Below are 22021 nucleotides of genomic sequence, written 5' to 3' on the forward strand. Positions count from 1 at the left end.
TTCACACTTTCTGTCTTCTGGACCCTTCTTCTCTCAACTCTCTGCCTAACTGGCTTCTCAAAATCCAAGTCTTAGCTCAAATATCACCAGAGCTGTGGGCTCTCTCGTTTATATTCTTTGTGGCCCGAGAATTATATTGTTACTTGCCTATTATCTGTCCTTCCCTGCCCCTGCCCCAGCAAGCCTCGCATCTTTTCACGGCCAGATCCCCAGCACCAGAAACAAATGTCTGGCACATGAGAGGAGCTCAATCATATCCATAAAAGGAATACGTGAATGAGTGAATGAGTGAATGAATGAATGAGTTGGATTTCTGTAACTTACTCCTACAGGAGTCTTGCCTTGTACGACGTCGGACGATTTCTAAAATAGGACAGGACAGTTTCCTTTCTGTTGTCTCCCTAGTCATTTGTAAAGAATTGTGGGGGCCCCTGGGTGGCTCCGTTGGTTAAGCATCTGAGTCTTGACTTCGGCTTAGGTCATGATCTCACGGTTCATGGGTTCGAGCCCTGCATCGGGCTCTGTGCTGACAGTGCAGAGCCTGCTTGGGATTCTCTCTCTCTCCCTATCTCTCTGTTCCTCCCCCTCTCAAAATAAATAAGTAAACATTAAAGGAAAAAAAGAACGGTGGACACAAGGGTCCCAGTAAAAACAATAGGCCACCTTCACACAGCACTTCCCTTTCCAGAACATCTCTGTTGGGGAATTCTCAGTACAGGGATACTGACTTGATATTGGAAAATTTTTCTGGATTCACTGCTCAACTGCCAGAGGTCTGGAATCAAGGCTACTCAAGCTCATGTTGGTCTCCCAGCATTTTCTGACTCCTATGCTTCCTCATGTGATAACCACCCGAGCTGAGCTCCATGCCACGGCTTCCCGCCCACCATGACATGAGGGTCTAGGGGGCCTGGACCATGTGCCTGAAATACTGGACCTCCATACGTGTTCAGGACCCAAGCACTTGAGTGTTTATGGGAGGAACCTCGTAAAAAGCCAGGACTCACAAGCAAAGGACACATTTCCAACTGAAGAGTGAAGGTCACAGGGCAGGCTGACTCTCCCATCTCTGTTGAGAACAATTCTCTTACCCCTAGTGGCTGGTAAGGGGGGTCTGGTACTGGTAAAGGAGCTGACATTGTAAAGGAATTATAACATGTTGCCCTGGGGGGGGGAGTTTTTATGCTTTCTTATGGAAGCTAAAATTCTAGCATGCTGGCTATCCCGATGTCACTTTGGACTCTGTCCGTCAGTGCGGGATTTTCTTTCTCTTATGCACCCCATATTCCATGGCTATAGCTCCTAAACAGGGGCACAGTGGGACCACTTTATCACTGTCAAACACACAAGTTCATTGGAGGCTCACAGCCGCCCGGTGCAGTTAGCAGGGCTGGTCATGCTTGCCTCTGGACATATGATATCAGAAGGGTGTCAGAATTCTCACAAATGACTTGGCTAAAATAGGATTCCACATCACAAACGTGTCCTTCACGTCTTCGGGTTCTTGGGCCACCATTTTAGGAGCCTCCTGGCATCCAGTTAACTCTCCTTCCAGATAAAGCAAGTGAGAAGGGAGTGGTCCCACAGAAGAGACGACGCTCACTCCCAACGTGACCACCACTGGGCAGTCTTCCCAAAGATCCCTTGAAGGTGAAACTCCCTAAGAGATGGACACTTGGGGGCGCCTAGATGGCTCGGTTGGTTGAGCTTCCGACTTCGGCTCAGGTCATGATCTCACAGTCCGTGGGTTCGAGCCCCGCGTCGGGCTCTGTGCTGACAGCTCAGAGCCTGGAGCCTGCTTCCGATTCTGTGTCTCTGTCTCTTCCCGCCCCTCCCTCACTCCCTCTCTCTCTCTCTCCCCCTACTCTGTCTCTCAAAAATAAACATTAAAAATTTTTAAAAAAGAAAAGAAATAAGCACTCGGAAGAGTGAAGGACCCTCCAAGCAGCTGCTAGGTTCATGCCAATTCCTGCCGATGCACTGAGATGGGACCCACCGGATTTGCTCCCGCACCTCTGCCCACCCACACTCTCACTTCTGCCTGGCCACATGGAGGGGAGCCATGCAGGTTGCTCAGAAGGAGGGAAGTCTCTGCGCATGCACAGACCCTCTCAGTGTGCTTCCTGCCCCAGTCTGCAGGGCCACCCTGGTTCCTCACATCCTTCAGCAGGTGCAGGGTGAAGGGCAGAGCTCCAGCTGCAGGACCAAAGGATCCAGCGTGGTGGCCAGTGTCTAGAAATGGTCCCAAAGACCTCTCCCCTCCCTGTAGGCATATGCTACCGCTCACAGGAAGTGTTAGACCTGGTTTGTCCCCTCCCCTCGAATCTGGGATGGACCTTGTGACTCTTTCTGCCAGTACAACATGGTGGAAGAGATATCCTGGGATTTCCAAGCCTACACCTTAGGAGGGTTGGAAGTGTCTACTCTCTCCCTCTTACAACATTTGCTTTGGAGATGTTCTGAGAGGCCAGCTGCCCGGTTAGGAGATGCCCAAGATACATGGAGGAGAGCTGAAGTTCTGTGATTAAGAGCCTCCGCGGAGCCCCAGCCAACAGACCGTGTCAATGTCCAGCCACGTGAATGGGTCATTTTGGATGTTCTGACCCAACCGAGCTTTCAGATGTGCTCAGCCCCATTCAAAACCTGCATGTATCCAAAGTGTCACCCTGCTGAGTCCAGGTGGCCCAGCTTATAGATTCATTAAAGATAACACGGTTCCGGGGCGCCTGGGTGGCGCAGTCGGTTGAGCGTCCGACTTCAGCCAGGTCACGATCTCGCGGTCCGTGAGTTCGAGCCCCGCGTCGGGCTCTGGGCTGATGGCTCGGAGCCTGGAGCCTGTTTCCGATTCTGTGTCTCCCTCTCTCTCTGCCCCTCCCCCGTTCGTGCTCTGTCTCTCTCTGTCCCAAAAATAAATAAACGTTGAAAAAAAAAAAAAAAAAAAGATAACACGGTTCCTTGCTTTAAGCCATGAAGTTTTGGGGTAGTTTGCCACATAGCAAATGATGGCTCCCTTGCCAGACGGGTCTGATAGGCTGATTCTTCCTCAAAATCTTCCATAGCTCCCCATGGCTGTCTGGTCTTCAGACGGCCTTGAGTGTGTAAGATCCCTGGTTCGTATGACCAATCAAGGCCTCAGAGGAAGAAAGACCATCAAATACTAACTGACAGAACAGCTGTCGCTTCTTGCTTTGTTGTTGATGTTTCTAATTTGGGATTACCTTTTTTAAAAAATTCTTTTATTTATTTTTGAGAGACAGAGACCGAGTGCAAGCAGGGGAGGGGCAGAGAGAGAGAGGGAGACACAGAATCGGAAGCAGGCTCCAGGCTCCGAGCTGTCAGCACAGAGCCCGACGCGGGGCTCGAACCCACGAATTGCAAGATCATGCCCTGAGCTGAAGTCGGATGCTTTAACAGACTGAGCCACCCAGGCGCCCCTGAGATTACCTTTTAAAGAAGATTAAACTGAACAACATAAAACCCCAAATTATTAAAGCTTAGCCATTGAAATCCCCCAAAAGATTGAAATAACTTAAACATGGTTTCATAATGAAAAAAAAAGGTTAGCAATGGGTCCTGTCTCAGCTCAAAGCCACAGCTCTAACAGGAGAGTGGAGCCATCATCCATCTGCCCAGACCGCATGCCCCAGGCCGTGTCCCTGGCCTTTAGTGAGCCTGTAGCGGGCAGGCACGTTCTCCCTGCTCCGTCCTGGAATCTTAGCACCTGGCTCCGCCTGGTGGCAGTGGCTTTAAGACTGCGATGCAGAGGGGTGCCTCAGTGGTTCAGCTGGTTCAGCGTCCGACTTCGGCTCAGGTCACGATCTCTGGGTTCGTGCGTTCGAGCCCCGCGTCGGGCTCTGGGCTGACAGCTCGGAGCCTGGAGCCCACTTCGGGTTCTGTGTCTCCCTCTCTCTCTGCCCCTCCCCCGTTCATGCTCTGTCTCTCTCTGTCCCAAAAATAAATAAACGTTGAAAAAAAAATTAAAAAAAAAAATGAATAAACCTTAAAAAAATTAAAAAAAAAAAAAGACTGTGATGCGGGATTGGGGGGGCATCTGAATCTGACATCAAGCCTCTCAAGTGAAATTTCCATTATTGTACTTTTCAACTCCAGAATTTTTCCAGATTGGTTCTTTTTTAATATATATATGTTATATATATTATTTATATATATATATAAATAATTTTTTATTATTAAAAAAAATTTTTAACGTTTATTCATTTTTGAGAGACAGACAGAGTTAGAGTGCGAGTGGGGGAGGGGCAGAGCGAGAGGGAGACACAGAATCTGAAGCAGACTCCAGGCTCCGAGCTGTCAGCACAGAGCCTGACGCGGGGCTCGAACCCACAGACTGTGAGATCATGACCTGAGCGGAGATCAAGAGTCAGACACTCCCTTGACTGCGTCACCCAGGCGCCCCCAGATTGGTTCTTATCTTATCATTTCTCTCTCTGTGCTGAGATTTCCTGATCGATACATCTTTGTCATCATACATACATGTTTCTTCCAATCTTTGAACATATATTTTTTAAAGATTCTATTTTTAATTAATCGCTAGCCCCAACGTGGGGCTCAAACGCACAACCCTGAGACTGAGAGTTGCATGCTCTACGAACTGAGCCAGCCAGTCACCCCCGAACATATTTATAATAGCTTCTTTGAAGTCTTTGTCTAAGAGAATTCTCAGCGAGTTGCTATGGACTGATTTTCTTTTCCCTGAGTACGTGTCGTACTTTCCTGTTTCCATACTTTCCTTTTTGTGTTCAAAACTGGAAGTTTTAGATCATATATTGTAGCAGCTCAGGAATCTGGTTCCCTACTCCCCACTCCCTGGGTGGTTGCTGGTGTTTTGTTTGTTTAGTAATTTGCCTGGACCGCCAGTTCTGTGACATCTTTCTCCCCTGGGGCACACAGCCACTGATGTCTGTGCTCCTTTCAAAAACTTTTGGTTTTGTGTGTAAGCCTGGCCTCCTGGCCCCGACTACTCGCTGATTGGTCAGAAGTTGTGCTCACCCACCTTAAGCCAAGAAAGCTTCCACACCCTTTGACAACGGATCTGTGCGTGGCCTGGGGGGCCAGTTCCAAGTTTAGACGGTTTATAAGTCTTCGGTGGCTTTTATTTTCCACCTCCTGTGTCTACTGGGTGTGTGTGTGTGGGAACTCAGCCAGCAACGTGTCGATATCCTCTCTGGTCTCTCCCGAGTGTGTGTGCAACCTTGTCCATGTACACAAGCCTCCAGCCCCCCCAGAGAGATATGTAGAAGCTGATCAAGACTCATGACAGCTGTCTCATTCCTCAGATCCCCCATTAGAATTCTGGCTAGCTCACCAGGCTGTTTCTCGTCCCAGTTAGGACCACCATGTCAGCCTATGACATTGTCATTCCTCGATCGTTTGCCACTGAGATCACTGCTGTAGCTGACAATGGCCAGGGGTGTGGGCTTTTTCCGCTTTCCGACTGATCTACATTGGGTCAGCCCCTCTCTGCAGTGAAGTTCCTTACTGACAGAGACGAGGTCGGAGAACAAACACACTCGAGGCTAAACCAACAGACCCCACTGTTCTCACTCAGCTTCAGTCATTTTTCTTGAGTAAACCCTTCCCAACCTTTTGTATGCCTTTGGCTGGATTCCACGGTGCTCCAATTTTATTGTTGCTTTTGGGGGAGGGTATGTGCCACGAGCCTCTCTTCTCCATTCCAGAAGTCCTGCCCTATATTAGCATTTTAGAATGATTAGTCCTGAGGTTACCACTCTATGGGACCTCTGCTGCCAACACTACTTATGGTGGTCACTTGCATTCATGGCCTTGGCTACCGAGCCATGCCTCTCAGTATCGGTGCCCCGTGTGGTCTCCTCCCCTTCAGTCCAGGCTGGGTCTGGGATTTGCTTTAAATGTTAAAACGCACTGGAAGTATCACTGCTAAGTGTCAGGCTTAGGCATATAAAAGGCCTGGAAGTCCCTGTTTTTGTGCCCTTGGGAGCTCTGAACTGCCACATAAGAAGTTCCAGCTTTCCTGCAAGGAGGACCACGGAAAAAGAACATGTAGTGAGAGAGAAGCCCTAAGACGATACGGAACTGAGGAATGTAGCTGGCAGTGAGAAATGAAGCCCCAGAAATTCGACCCAAATGAAGCCACTCCAGCCACGTGAGCCTTCCCAGTTCAGGCACCAGACATATGAGTGGCGAAGCATCTTGGAAGTTCCAGCCCCGGGAGGCACGCATGGAGCAGAGGTGAGCCATCCCAACTGTGCCCCACCTGGAATTCTGGTCCCCAGAATAATGAGAAATAATAAAAATCATCACTGTTGTGAGCTACGGGGTAATGAATAGCCCATTTAAGGAATGGATACCCAAAATATCCAGGTGAAGGAACCACGGCTGGCCTTTTGGCTCTCGTTTCAGCCCCATCTGACACATCTTGACATGTCTGTCTAGGTTCAAGAGCCTCCTGGTCTCAACTCACTGGTTCCTACCAAGTGGTGTTATATTCTGAGTGTGTCACCTGAAGCATAAACAACGTTCGTTTCGTACAGTGCCCTGCGGAGAATCCAGCAAAAATAGACACTTAATGAAAGGCTTCGCGTTGATACTCACGGTTAATATGGTTGTGAGATACACCAACTCTTACCGCCCAGGAAACAGAGCACTTTTCGCTTCTTAGTCACTGAGTCATGCTGGCAGGATCAAGGCAATGCTTTTGGTCCGCCCACTCCTCTAGTGCCAAAGGCCCTCTCATAGAGCCCGCTGGCACTACGGCTTCATTTACATCCGTGGGCTTTCCTCAATTCTGAGGCTGCTGGGGTCAAGAGCATTTTGTTTTCACCACAGCACAGGAATCCTGGTTCAGACGCCTACTTACATGGAAGGAGCTCAGAGTCAACTGAATGAAGAGTCGTATAAGTTTTGAAAATCCTTCGACTTGATCGTCAGTGATGAAAGAGAAGAGAATCTCGTGAACGCCCAACAAAGGAATGAGGACCAGCGTTGACTTTGCCAATCTGCAAATGAAAACCAACAACACTGTCACGAGGACCACATTGGGAAGAGGCAACGTTTCCCGCTCTTCTGTGTGTGACTTTATGGTACCTCTTATCCTACTGATAAATATTTGACCTTCCGGTTTGTCTCCTCGGCTACACATGGGATGTCTTGAGGGCCAGTGTGGTCTTCGTTACTGATGCACCCCTCCACCTGACTCGTGGCCAGACGTTCAGAAAACAAACATGAATTGAGTGAATGGATGAACGGATGGATGAATTCTCCTATATAGATTATGATGTGTCTATCATCATCTATAAACATCAGATATGTTTTGCCTGATGGATAGATTTCCACGTGCATGGCTGTCACCTTGGGACACTACAGCACTACCACATTTGACAGATTTCCTATTACCTGATTACCTGGCTAGCAGGTGCCTCTCTTCCTTTCTCTATTCAGGACTTCCAACGTCAGTGCTTTACTGAACCTGAGAAGGGAAAGAAACTGACATGTCTGGGGTCCCATAGCTACTAAGTGACAAATCCAGGCCTGGAAGTAAGATTTCTGACTTCACACTCACACCCTTCACATTCCATGGAGGGCTTGACCGTTAGCCTCCACGCTGCCCCTCAGCCCCAAGACGGCAAGGGCTGCAGGAAATGAGAGGCTGATCCTCCTCATAAAAAGTGCTGTGTGGAAGCTCCTGTTGTATATACTCTACGTAAAAAAGACAAACATTCCTTTGTACCACCCACGTGCAAAGTGCACAGCTGGGGCCCAAACATTCCATACTGCATACCGGTGGTTCCCAAACATGGTTTACCGTTAGAATTCCTCAAGGAACTTAAAAAGGTAGAGATAGATGGATGGATGGATGGATGGATGGATGGATGGATGGATACACAGATGGATAGACAGATAGATGGATAGGCAGATAGATGGTAGATAGATAGATAAATAGATACATTGATGATAGGAAGATAGATAAATGGATAGATATATAAGAAGATAGGTGATAGATAGACATATAGATAGATAAATGGATGGACGGATAGATAAATGGATGGATAGATAGATAGATGATAGATAATAGATAATAGATAGAGCCAGCTAGCTTCCTAGGCCCCAGTATCGACCTCCTGAGTCAAAACCTCTGGATGTCCGGTCCTGGGAATGTGAATTTTTAAGGCATTCCTCATGGGATTCTGATAAGCAGCCACATTTGGGAACAACTGCTTTTCAGTACTGAGATTAATTTAAAACTAACTACATTAGCAAAAGTGACTCATATGCAGGGTACAAACAGAGCTACTGTCTTGTATATACACATTGGAAAAAAAGAGTTTCATCGTAATGACTTTTAGCCCGAATCACTTGTCTTAAAGGGCCAGCCTTGGAGAAATCTCTCCCCTGCCGAAGGCCGTGGACTTAAAGATGTTGGAGTGTCAGCAGCTCCTGGGCAGTATCCTCAGGAAGGTTTAATTGTGCCCAAGAGAAAGTGCTTAGTATGGATCCTGTACCCGTGAGAGCCATTCAAGTGTAATGTTATCAAGGAAACAAGAAAACCCTCACCTTTGTGCCCCGAAACGACCTAAAGCCCATTAAAGAGCAGAGGGGACTCCCCCCAGGCCTGTGGTCAAGAGATATTTGTGTTTTAATTTCCAGGAGTATTTTTAAAATGCTTGGGTCAGACAATGGCGAAATGGTGGCCACAGGGTGTATTTTTCCTGCAGACGGACGGTTTTTACTTATGCGAAGAGGGTGATTTTTGTCATCGGAGCCATCTTTAAGTAATAAGTAAGGAGAGTTTGAGCAGAGGTCCAGATTTCCGGCTTCTTTTGAAAAGCGGGAGAAGCTGGCTCTACGGGGCCCTAATTCTTGCTTGGTGACCGTCGGCTCCGGCCTGAGGGTGGCTGTTTCTTTCTAGAGGGAACACATGTTCCAGGACACGCAGCCGGTCTGCCCCACTCACCCACAGTTCCTCGCCTGGCCCCCGAAAGTGTCTCAGTTTGCCACCCTCGCTCCGGTCATCTGGGTTTCGAGGACACATACTTACATACTGAGTGCAGATCCGCGTCTCGCTCTCAAATCATTCTCGGGGCCTCGCTATGCCATTACGTGCTTTGAATAAGCTCCTTATTTTGGAATAATCTTGGATGTGTGGAAAAGTAGCAAAAATAGTACAGAGAGCGCCCACATACAACTTCACTGTTTCCACTAATGTTAGTCTTGTATTAACCACAGCCCATTTGTCCAACATTAACACAGCCCATTTGTCCCATGTGACTAACAACTATACATCCGGATTCCATTCGGGTTTCACCAATTTTTCCCACGGATGTCCTCTGCACGTGCCAGAATCCTGCATTTAGTACGGAATGATCTTTTAAAAAATGACATCTTCTTTATGAGGTTTTGGTAACGACCAGATCCATGGATGTCAAGGGAATTCCCGTTCCTCACCTTGCTCTGACTTCTGCTTAGACAGAACCCCATGTGTGTCCTTGGTCGAATGGAAATCCATAAATGTCTTTTGCCGTTTACGCTTGCGAACCGTATTTATGCTTATGTTTTCATCTACGGCCAATTGTTTATTTAAATTGTTTGGCTTATTGCAGTCCGTCAGCCATCCAACAAATATTTATTGAGCATGAGTCAGCGCAGTGAGAGAGGAAGAGTCGCCATCAAAGAGAGCACAGGCCAGTGTCTGGGCCTGGGTTCAAATCCCAGCACCGTCAATGACTGGCCATGTAGCTTTGGGCAGACTATTTCACCTCTCGTCTGTAAAAACAAGGGTTCTACGGCTGATAATAAGAAGTGTTGAAACCATAATAAGATATTATTTATTAATAATAATACAGTCATTTTAAAAGATGAAATGACATGTAAACCCTCAAAATTATGGTATCTGACACTCTGAGAGAGAGGAATCTTCTTGCACTGTTGCTGGGAATGCAAACTGGTGCAGCCACTCTGGAAAACGGTGTGGAGGGTCCTCAACAAATTAAAAATCAAGCTACCCTACGAGCCAGCAATTGCACTAGTAGGTATTTATCCAAGGGTACAAAAATGCTGATTCGAAGGGGCACATACATGCCAATATTTATAGCAGCGCTATTGACAATAGTCAAAGGATGGAAAGAGCCCAAGTGTCCGTTGACTGATGAATGGATAAAGAAAACGTGGTGTATACATACAATGGAATACTACTCGGCGATCAAAAACAATGAAATCTTGCCATTTGCAACAACATGGATGGAACTAGAGTGTATTCTGCTAAGCGAAATGCTTTCACGCATATGTGGAATTTGAGACAAGATAGCTGAACATAAGGGAAGGGAAGCAAAAATAAGGTAAAAACACAGAGGGAGACAAACCCTAAGAGACTCTTAAATACAGAGAACAAACTGTATTTTTGTTGCTGAGGGGGTGTTGGGTGGGGGGACGGGCTAAATGGGGGATGGGCATTAGGGGGACGCTTGTTGGGATGAGCACCGGGTGTTATATATAGGGGATGAATCAGTAAATTCTATTCCTGAAGCCATTATTAAACTCAACGTTAACCAACTTGGATTTAAATTTAAAAAAATAAAGAAGCCATCCCTGCCCTGGGGTGCCTTTGTAGCCTCAATGATCAATTTTACTTCCATTTGTGACTTTTTTTTTTTGTCTTTGGTTGCCTGCTAGAAAGTCTTTTAAGAGAGGGCTCTGGGGTCCAGCAGGTTAAGAAATAATTCTCCTTTATAAATTCGTCAAGAGCTCTGCCCACACACCACACACAGAGTTAAAACGGGTCCTCCAGGGGGACAGTCGCCTGAAGGCTGGGAGCCACACAGATCAGAGACCTCACTGATCGTCGGCAGGTGTCTGTCCACATTCAGGGGGCCTGGGTCAGCTCTCCTGCTCCGGGCCAGGCAGGGGGACCCCGTAACGTTCCTCTGCCTGAATGGTGGGAGCCCAGAGACAGAGCTAGGACTACAAAAGTTCCTCCACCTCCTAGCCACTTGCCTTTTTGGCAAGACCTAAATATATTTAATTTAAACCTTCCTAAAATATTCTCCTGGAGGGGGGCCAAATCTTGAGAGCCACGTTCTGAAAGTTCTCAAAATCTGGGAGAGGTGGAGGCAGACCCGTTTCTACCAGAGTTTGGACAAAATGCCCTGGGTCCCTCTGCCTCTTCCTCCCCACCCTGGCAGAGGACGACAAAAGAAAACAAAGCTGGAGGGGGACCTGGAGGGGGAGGGGGAGACCCCTCCAATGTAGGAAGAGGGCAGTGTGAGCTGGGGGTGCTGATGACCCACCGTGGGTGACGGAACTTAGAAATGAGGGTGTTAGCGCTATTGGGAGAGAAAAATGGGCAATTGCCTCATCGACGTTGGAGGATTCTCCAGCCCAGGCGGTAAAGTAAGGTGGCCTGGTGTGCCCTGAGAGACAGGGCCTGGATTTTTGCTCATTAATGAGCACAAGCTACTTAATTGTACTGTACTCTGCACGGAGACAGGGTAAGTAAAGAGAAATTGATGGCCAACCAAAATGATGGAGAAAATCACCGAGAAGTGAGAAGTCCCCTGGACTTACCCAGCCCTACGCATGGAGACCCTCGGGAATGAACCCTGCTCTCGCCAGGCAGGTGGCTGTGCCAGGCAAGGGTGGCTGCTCACAGTCAGTGATCCTTCCCACCGACCACCCTACTCACACCGGCGAGACTCTGGTGACCGCTTGGGATTTCTGGATCGTTTGTTGCCAATGGAGCTAGGAGTGCCGGCACCAGAAGGAAGCTTCAGCCCACCCCTGCCTTCCACGGTCTCTTAAGAATGAACAGTTGTAGAGTCCGGTTTATGTATCTGTCTCTTGTGAGTTTAGTTGGTGTGTGAGTCGGCCCTCTAAAGTCTCAGCCACGTGGGGACAGTGATAGGTCCCCAGCTCAGCCGCCAGGTGGTAGCAAACTTGCCAAGGTGAGGTGGCTCACCCTGGGGGGCCTCCAGGTGGCCCTGCACCCTGGTTCCTCTTTTCAAGCTTTATCCTTGAATGAGAGTTGGGAAAGGAAAAGAGAACCTTCCAGATAGATTGTGTATGTCAGACAGGTTATCCCTTCTTCCCCCAAAATAGCTGTCCTGAATCATTGCTCGGCCATGAGGGTCTCCCCGGTATCTTGATTTACGATTCCCTAGATCACTGGTTCCCAATCGGTCATGTACGCTTCAGGGATATTCAAGACAATCCATTTGGTATTAGGAGAAAATAGAAGAAGGAAAGATAATGGGAGTTCTGTGTGCTAATATTTAATCTATCTTTTATAATTTTCTCTCTTTTTTGTGTTTTATAATGTCCGTATTAGTTCAGCAGACCATGTGTACATATGATGAGAGGCATGCTCAAAATTTCTTTACTGAAAAAGATGCATGATCAGGAAAGTTTAGAGACCGCCATCTTGGATAACTCCAAAGGAGACCTTGCACAAAGGGGTATTGAGGCTGCTTAGAAACACATCTGCCACGGCCCCACCAGAAAATTCCACGCATTATTTCACTAGGGCATCTGAGGCAGAGGTCCTGCACTCTGTGTATCAAAATCTCTTGGGGAGCTCCATAAGGAGTCCACATGGGGGGGGGGCATGTCGTACTTACTGAGTCCAAATATCCAGTGGGGAGACTCACGAGTCTATCCTTTAGGCTGGCTGTCAGGTGACACTTACAAGCAGCCAGAATGGAAAGTTACTGCAGGGGCACTGTGGGTCTGGAGCACGGGGAGAGCCCCAGTGGTACATGGCGGGCTTTGGGGCCACCAAATAGCAGGGTGCAGGCTCTCAGTCTGCATGGAGAGTGGTGTCTTGGGATCTGTCTGTGGGGAACGATGTTCTCTTTCCAGTTTCCCAGATGCCCCAGTGTCCCTTGCACCTGGTTGGTGAGAGGGCTGCCCTCCCTGAATGGACCCTCAGTGGGCGGACTAGAACAGCTCTGACTATGCTTTTGGACCTCCACCCTCACAGAACAGTTGGAGGCTGAGCCTTGGGAAAGGGCCAAAGAAACTTTGAGCCACTTAGAGTCTCCACCAGAGGCGCCAAGAGAGTCGGCGTGGCTCTGTGTTGTCCAAGCCAGCCCAAGTGCTCTGGGGATAAGGGTGTTTGCAAAATATTTGGGCCAATTATAGCATATATTTTGCCAGTGTGGAACCATGCGTGTTTACCCTTCGGGACCTCCTGGAAGAAGGGTTTTAAGCAGATAGGACTTGGGGTCTGGATCCTGGGCAAACACCACTCACCACATCTGATTAGACTGAGAACCCACATCTATGACCTTCTTCGGTCCTCCAAACAGGCAAGAGATGGGTCTCATGTGACATTCCCATTCTCCACACCAGAAATCAGACCCAGAGAGGCCAAGTGACTTGCCCAAGGTCACTCAGAGAATCCGGAGCCGTGGCCAGCACCAGCCTCCCTGATGCACGTTCACGCCAATATACTAGTCCTTGGGGTTGGAATGTGTGGTCTTTGCAGACCGGGTCTGCATAGTACCTTTCTTTTGTTCCAAGCTCAGTGCCAGGCACATGGTAGGCGTTCATTAAATGTTTGTCAGCTAAACAGGAAAACCACCTTCCCAGCACGTGTGGGTCAGACCCGATTCTAGCCTTAGAGAGAAACAGAGCTCTGGCTGTCCCCACTCACATCTCTGCCTATGACCTGCCACGGGGACTAAAATCCTTACCATTAGAGCCCCTCCTTTGGCTCACCCAAATGGCTCAACCACCCATTCTTAGGGGCATTTTAAGCTTCCTGCTACGGGAAATGTGTACCCTTGACTACTCATTTGGCTTCATTTCCACGGGGCCAGAAGGTCCTCATCAGTGGCAAAAACCCCACACGACACCATGACACCTTTTAAGAGGGTCTCTTCCAGATACTCTTATCTTAGGAGATAGACATACTGATGTAACTCATGCCCCTCTTCCCAGAGCATTAACCAGGACAGCCCGAAGGGGTCAAAATAATCTTGGAGCGTTGGGTACTGACCTCGGGCCACTCACCTGTATTTATAATCTCTGAAGCACATTTGATGGGCTTTGAGCTTAGAAATGAGAAGCTTGACAATTTTCAGGAAGATGAAGAAATTGACCTTGGGGGGGAAAAGAAAGCAGATATGGGTAAATACGTGATGGAGTCCATGTGGTTATGAATATCAAGGTCATCTGGGGCCTGGCCATTGGATCCTTATCCAGATAAACCAGGGGAAACTTGGCAATTGACCATTCGGGTAGTATGTGCCTGTGGTCATCCACACTCTTCCTAGGGCCATCTTGATACATCCATAGATTATTTTATTTAATCCTTATAAGAATCCTCTGAGGAAACCACACTATTTTTATGTTGTGATACAATGAAAAAACAGAGGCACAGAGGAACAATTACAATTACCAAGTTCGCACAGCAGGTAAGTGATGGAGCTGGTACTTACACACAGCTTTACCCGATAATTACCTTTCCTTCCGTGAAACAGAAAACTCACTGCCTCCCTTCTGTAAAGAACTCCAGCCCTATTGGTATCTAACCTGAGATCTTGTTGCTGCCATGGAATTTATTGGAAAGTACATGTTCCCCACTCCCTACACTATATTCCACACCTGTCATGGGTTGGGAAAGTTCATCCCTTTGTTGTCAGCCTTGGTAGAGATTTTTAACTATGTGTGTCAATTCTTCAACACTGCTCCCTTCAAAAGGCAGAGCCTAATTTCTCCCTTCCCTCTGGTATGTGAGCTAGACTTAGCTGCGTGCATCTAATGAAAAGAATACGGCGGACAATTCTTCAACAGTGCTCCCTTCGAAAGGCAGAGCCTAATTTCTCCCTTCCCTCTGGTACGTGAGCTAGACTTAGCTGTGTGCATCTAATAAAAAGAATATGGCGGAAGGGATGCTATGTGACTTCTGAAGTTAGGTCCTCAGGAGCATGGTATCCACCTGGTTCTGTCTCTCTTGCTCTCTCTTTCCCTCTGGGGAAAGTTAACCGCCATGTTGTGAGGACACTTCAGCAGGCTGTGGAGAAACCCACATGGCAGAACTGAGTCTTCCTACCAACAACCAGCACCGCTTACCAACCATGTGTATGAGCCACTGGGAAGCTGATTCTCCAGCCCCAGTCAAGCCATCTGACGGCCACAGCCCTGGCCAACACCTTGACAGCAACCACGTGAGACATTGTGGGGCTCTTGAAGAGGTAGAAGGGCAAATATTTGAGTGTGGGTAGGGCTTGAAGAATGAGAACAAGAACTGTGAAAAGTGAGGCTGGAGTAGGGGTGGAGAACCAGCTCCTGCACAGTCTTCTCAAGGTTAGAGGAAGGAGTTTAGGTTTTCTTCTGAGAGCAATGGAAAGCCGGTGATGAATCTCAAGCAGGTAAGTTACCCGATGAGATTTATATTTCTGAACTTCAGAAATTTAAGCTTTTAGAAGCTGTGGGAAGAATGGATTAGATGAAGGCAAAATCAGAGGAGGGGAGACTAACAGAGAATCAGAGGAGGGGACACTAATCATTGGAAGATGATGGAGAGATGAGGTAAAGCCACAGCCATGGTGCATCAGTGATGGGAAGTAGGAGAGGGATTCGAACTTTCTAAGGAGTTTGAGTCAAATGGCCTTTGTTAGTGGTTGAATGTGAGGTCAGAGAAGACCCCAACATTTCTTGGCTGATCTCAGATGTACAGTATTACCATTCACTGAGAATAAGCACATGGAAGAAGAAGAACGGTGTGGGGAGAAGAGGGATGATTCCAGCTGTTTTGGACACAAGCGATGTCCCAAGGCAGTGACATATTTATGTCTGCATCTCAGCAGAGAGGTCCCAGCTGGAGCATGGAGCCAGCGATGGCTGGCTCCAGCCAGAAAAGCTGTGCAGACTGGGAGAAAAAGAGGGTAAGAGACTCACCTTGTAATGAAGGGAATGGCGGAAGCGGAGACGGCAAAGGAGATTGAGAAAGAACAGGCCCGGGCAGTTGGAGCGAACCACAAGGAAGTGGTGTCCTGGAAACTCATGTCTGTAAGAACTTTGAGGAGGCTTAAATGCTATCCGAAATTTCAGCAAAATAAGACTGCATTTAGCAACAAAGAGCTGAGAGAAGGTGCAGTTCACAGGTGGGAGCCCAAGGTAGATTGCAATGCTTTGTTTTGTAAGCTAGATGTAAAGAGGGAGATGGCCAGTGTAGACCACATTGAAGAGGCTTGGCTATGAAGGGAAGCAGAAGAATAAAAAGAGTAATTGACAAGAGATACAGAAGGAGATCACTTTTCTGTGCAGGGCCGGAAGAGGTTTGGGGTCACAGGTTTTTGGTTTTGTTTTTTTTTTTAATGGAAAAGACAAAACTGCCTCTATGCAATGAAAAAAGAGCCAGTGGAGACAGTGATTGGGTAACAATTAATGGAGTCTACAAACTAGAGATCAAAGTCTCTATGAACTTTGAGCCAGTGCAGTACTAATCCCCCACCCCTGTCTGGAAACAAATCCCTTGAACCACATATTGAAACACAAGCTCCAGAATCCAATGTGTACCTACTGAGACTTGCCTTATTGGCCTCAGGAGAGTCAGTGCTCAAAGCTAGCAGTCTACAGTTCCAGGCAAGAGGCTATTTATCCCAACCCACTAGCCAACAGGAATGATGGAGCTTCCTAGCCAAGGAATATTTAGCAACAGGACACTTAAATACAAACTAAATGCAACCAAGTAATTTATTTCTTTAATGGGATATCTGCTTTTCCTCATGAAGAGAAAACGTTGTGTCCTTGGCTTAGTGATTTGTTGAACTCAAGCATTTTTTCTTGTAAAGTAAGCTTAACTGGGGAAAGGCACATATTTCAGCAAGTTAATTTCGATCAGGACTGTTTCCTAGGATACGAAGGGTTGTGATGGAGAGGATGTGGATTTGCTGTTGTTTGTGCCTTCCAGGGACCAGACATGAGAAAATGGGCATCAACCAATGGGCCGTGCAGAGGAAGTGCTTCTTCAGTGCCACGGGATGAAACACCAGCCTGGTTGACCATGGAGCTTGGGTTCATGGTCAAGACACAAGACAAGAGTCAGTAGGCACGTTGGGTAGTACTGTTCTTCATCTGTACAGAAGTAGGAAAAGGAGCAGAAGGAGGAAATCTTCCAAGAACCCAGCCAATTCCTCTTAGATGCTGTGATCAGAATGGGGGTGCTTAGGACCCCGGATATATAACGTTCCCTTTCAGGTCCTAGACAGTGCAGAATGCATTATCAGATATAAGATCCTTGGTGACACTTCCTTGGCATTGCAGCTCCTGTGTTTAGGTCCTGTGCTAGAAGAGGTGATGGCTAACATAGTAGGGGGCTCAGAAGTAGGCTTCATCTACCCCTAAGCTTCTCCACCTACCCCCAACCCCTCCTCCTCTGGCCTGCTGTGTGGACTAAAATGCCTACCATTAGAGTTGCTCCTTTGGTTTAAAATAGTTCATCCCTAGAATGCTGCTGACGTGTACACATCACATAGAAGATAAAGAACACTTGGGGTGGGGTGGGGGGGACTTTCTCCAACTCTTATTCATTCATGTGTCCATTTTCACAATGAATAATTCAATCGCTTACTTATGATCTGACCTACTTTCTTTTTTATTTTTTTTTAATTTTTTTTCAACGTTTATTTATTTTTGGGACAGAGAGAGACAGAGCATGAACAGGGGAGGGGCAGAGAGAGGAGGAGACACAGAATCGGAAACAGGCTCCAGGCTCTGAGCCATCAGCCCAGAGCCTGACGCGGGGCTCGAACTCACGGACCGTGAGATCGTGACCTGGCTGAAGTCGGATGCTTAACCGACTGCGCCACCCAGGCGCCCCTGATCTGACCTACTTTCACCATGGGAAGCAGAAGATGGGATGCGTCAAAACTAAGTTTTAATGGGGTAGGAAAATACAGGGTATGGAGAGATTCCCACTGTAACTCTTAGAGGAGGGGATATGGAAATTAGGAGATGCTTTGAGGACACAGCACGCCCCTGGGTTCCTGGTGAGGTGGAAGACCTAAAAAGGAACAAGACCAGTGAAGACTAATTTTACTGATTTCTCAGCTTTGCCAAGTCCTGAGGCTGCTAGAGAAGATCCAGTAAGAACAAATGAAGGCATTGGACTATATAACTTCATAAAGTCAACAGATGGTCTATTCAGTCATTGGCTCAAAAAAGCTATTCAACTGGCTGTTTAATTTGGTTGTTCCGTTATCTCCAGGAATTATGATATGGATAGAACAATCTTGCACAATGTATGTATTTTGTAAACCCTGAAGGTTTGAACTAATTAAAGCTTTATGGATTTTCTACTGGGAGCAGAGGAGACTGGGATATAAGAATATTCCATATTTCAGGATGGTTCTATTCTTTTTTTTTAATATTTATTTTATTTTGAAAGAAAAAAAGAGAGAGAGAACAAGTGGGGAGAGGATCAGAGAGAGAGGGAGAGAGAGAATCCCAAGCATGCTCTGTACTGTCAGTGCAGAGCCCGACATGGGGTTCGGTGCCACGAACTGTGAGATCATGACCTGAGCTGAAATCAAGAGTTGGACGCTTAACCAACTGAACCACCCAGGTGCCCCAGAATGGTTCTATTCTTAATGTACACTCAGGGGTAACAGCTTAATTTAAGTAGTAGAGTCTTTTATCCTGAAGAAGATGGGAATTGGGAAGTCTCCAATTTCTATGTCTCATGAAAGACCTACAGAGCATCTGAATTGTTCAGGCTGTCATAATATGTTATTCTGAAACACAGAGAATCCAGAAGGCAGTAGATAAAGTCAGGTGGGAGGTCTGAAAACCCAACATGACATTCATTCACTTCGCCCAGATGCTGATCTGTAGACACAGACCCAATCTGGAGGTAGTGGGGGAAGCCCAGCTATGGCAACAAGGATGCTGCCTGGGGGGCTGAGTTGGCCTGGGGGTTTCCCAGAAACCTCTGATCCATCCTCTAGAGAATAGGAACCAGCCTCAGATTTGGACAAGGTGAAATGAGATTGCGAAGTGCCCTGAAATGCCAAATGCTATGAGCAACATCTTGATTATTATGTTATTTTTAGTATTTCAGCTTAGCTAGAAAATATGTGGTCAAGAAACTCTTTTTGTTCCCCCAAACACAATAAAGGTTTATTATTATTATTATTAATTATTTTGCTTACTAAATACTCTATTGCAATGGGAGAAGCTCTGCTCTATGAAGACATTCAGGGGCCCTGGTTCCTTCCATGTGTGGTTCAAGGAATTCTATTTTGGAGTTTGGGTTACATTCACTCAGGTCAGAGGAAAACTGTAACATGTGGTGTTCTAACTAAGCATGAAGGCAATTATTGGCTCAGTCATAGTCTGATGAGTCTCAAAATCACAACTATTAGATTTGAACTGACTGAGGGCAAAAACTATGGGGAATTCATCTTTTTTCTCCCAGAAAGAAATTAGCACTGAGCTAAGCACACAGCTGGTGCTCCATAAATGTTAAATGAAGGTGCAAGAGAGTGAATGCGTGTGATTCCAAAGCTAAGGAAGCCCAACCTGGCAGTTCTGTTTCCATCAATCTAGGGTAGAGTCCAGTTTGGGGGTAGTTATGGCTTTTTCCTTATCCTCCTGAGCTATAATGTACAGCCAACTGTCTAGTCCTGGGTTCCTCAACCTCAGTACTCTTGACCATAATGCTTTGTGGTGGGGGCTGTTTTGTGCACCAGCACCCTTGGCCTCTATGCATTAGCTGCCAGCAGCACCCCCGCTCCAGTTGAGATGATTAGAAATATCTCCAGAGTTGCCCAAATGAGGGGGTAGAATCACCTTCAGTTGAGAACCATTGGTCTGGGCCAACTCTGATTTTATAGATGAAACAGCAGCCTAGAGAGGTCAGCACACCATAGATTAACCACGAAGCCTGCACTTCATGTAGGGCATGCAAATCCCACTGTCCTTGGAGTGTATAGGATCCTAGAGCTGGTGGGGGGTGGGGGGAAGGAGAGGAAGACATGAGGTGGGGTGGGGGGAGGGAGAGGAAGACATGAGGTGAGGTGGGGGAGGGAGAGGAAGACATGAAGAAGGGGAGGGAAAGGAAGACATCAGGTGGAGCGGGGGGAGGGAGAGGAAGACATGAGGTGGGGTGGGGGGAGGGAGAGGAAGACATGAGGTGAGGTGGGGGAGGGAGAGGAAGACATGAAGAAGGGGAGGGAAAGGAAGACATCAGGTGGAGCGGGGGGAGGGAGAGGAAGACATCAGGTGGGGTGGGGGGAGGGAGAGGAAGACATGAGGTGGGGTGGGGGAGGGAGAGGAAGACATGAAGAAGGGGAGGGAAAAGAAGACATCAGGTGGAGCGGGGGGAGGGAGAGGAAGACATCAGGTGGGAGGGGAGGGAGAGGAAGACATGAGGTGAGGTGGGAGGAGGGAGAGGAAGACATGAGGTGAGGGAGGGGGAGGGAGAGGAAGACATCAGGTGGGGTGGGGGGAGGGAGAGGAAGACATGAGTTTCTGCAGCCTCCTTCTCAGGACAGAGTCTCTCCTCTTGGAAATGGACAGAGATAAACAACCCAAAGCCTTTCTCTGTGGTCCACACCAATGTTTTACCAGTTTAGATTCTGACGTTCTTCCTTGTGTCCAAAGGGAAGTTTTCCCATTTCTATTTAAGCCCATTCCTCTTGTCCAAGACCCTGTACGCAGACAACCATAGTTCAGCAAGGTCCTCTGTAAGATCTTCACAGACCTGAGGACGATTATGAACGTGTCCCTTTCAGGCATGCCTGTCGACTCTTCCTTAATTTGAGAGGTAGAGAGATTCGTAAAGAGCTTAGTCTCCAAGCAGGAAGTTAAGTGTTCACCAGTCGCGGGGCCATCCGATGGGCATTGGGGGCAGGAAGGCAGTGTGTGCAAAATGTGGGACTAGCGAAACAGCAGCGTGGATACGGGGAACGGTGAGTTTCTCCATATAAATAAAGCGTGGGGTGCTTGCGGTTGGATGAGAAGACCAGGAGTAACAACACTTTCCACACTAAGGAGTTTGGAAGGCATGCCCGAGGGCAACGGTGCGCCACGAGAAAGATACACGTAGAAGACAGACGTAACCAAAGTTTGCTCAAGAAAGACCACTCTGGCCGCAATGCGGAGGATGGATTGTCAGAGGGCGAGAAGGAAGAAGGGAGACCAAGCAGGTGGCATTTGCACAAGTGTGCACGAGAAATCCCCAGAGGCTGAAGAACAATGGAGACGGGGGTGGGGGGGTGGGGGGGAGAAGGGACAGCTTGGAGAGATCTTTGGAGAGAGAACTAATGACTTAAGTCTGAGTGCATTTTGCAGGGAGGAAGGGAGAGCAGGCAGGAGGGCACCCAGGTTTGGGGCTTGGGTAGCTGGTAGATGGATGGTGGTGTCATTCGCTGGGCAGGGGGAGTAGTGGGGGAGCGGGAGGTGTGGATGGGAGAGCAAGGAGCCACCGTGAGCTAAGGTGACTCTGGCCACTTCTGCGTAGCTGGTGACAGCAAGAGTGCGCAAAGGTCACTTTATCGGAGATGAGCCGATAGAGCTCATTGTCTGCTCCCCTGCGGGGAGAGAATATGGCTACGGGAACAAGGAGGGACCAGGAGAAGTCCATTCGAACCACCTGCGAGCTTGTAAAACTACAACCGCCCGGGCCCCACCTCCAGAATTTCTGATGTAATTCTCTACAATACGAGTCACTAAGTTTCTAACGCACGGCCAGCTTGGAGAACCACTGGTGTGTGGGCAAAGAGCTCCCCAGACTTTGATGTGCACCCCAAACCTGGGGATCTTGTTGCAGTGCAGATTCGGATTCAGCAGGGCCGGGGTGGGGCCTGAGAACCTGAAGCTACAAGAGTTTGGGTGGCCACACTTGGAGCATTGAGCGTGTGTCACAAGATGTTCTTCAACCCTGGCAGCACCTTGGAATCGCTGGGTCACACCTGAGATCAACGCAACACAAATCTCTGGGTGTGAGACCCAAGCACAGAAGAATCTTTAAAGACACCCCGATGGGGCGCCCGGGGGACTCAGTCGGTGAAGCATCCGACTT

At 47.9% G+C, this 22021-nt stretch overlaps 1 protein-coding gene across 1 annotated transcript in view; it reads right to left on the bottom strand.

Annotated features, from left to right (window-relative positions):
• GLP2R (glucagon like peptide 2 receptor) overlaps nt 1–22021 on the bottom strand; it is a 53210-nt gene that overhangs the window by 3146 nt on the left and 28043 nt on the right. The window contains exons 10-11 of the mRNA XM_047090084.1: nt 14005–14093; nt 6860–6998 (exon numbers count right to left, since the gene is read on the bottom strand). Coding sequence (XP_046946040.1) covers nt 6860–6998; nt 14005–14093 — 228 coding nt within the window. The remainder of the gene's footprint in view (nt 1–6859; nt 6999–14004; nt 14094–22021) is intronic.

Source organism: Lynx rufus, unplaced genomic scaffold (genome assembly GCF_022079265.1).
Source record: "Lynx rufus isolate CCGP_SWC_20201006 ecotype Redwood Valley unplaced genomic scaffold, mLynRuf1.p SCAF_28, whole genome shotgun sequence".
NCBI lineage: Eukaryota > Metazoa > Chordata > Mammalia > Carnivora > Felidae > Lynx > Lynx rufus.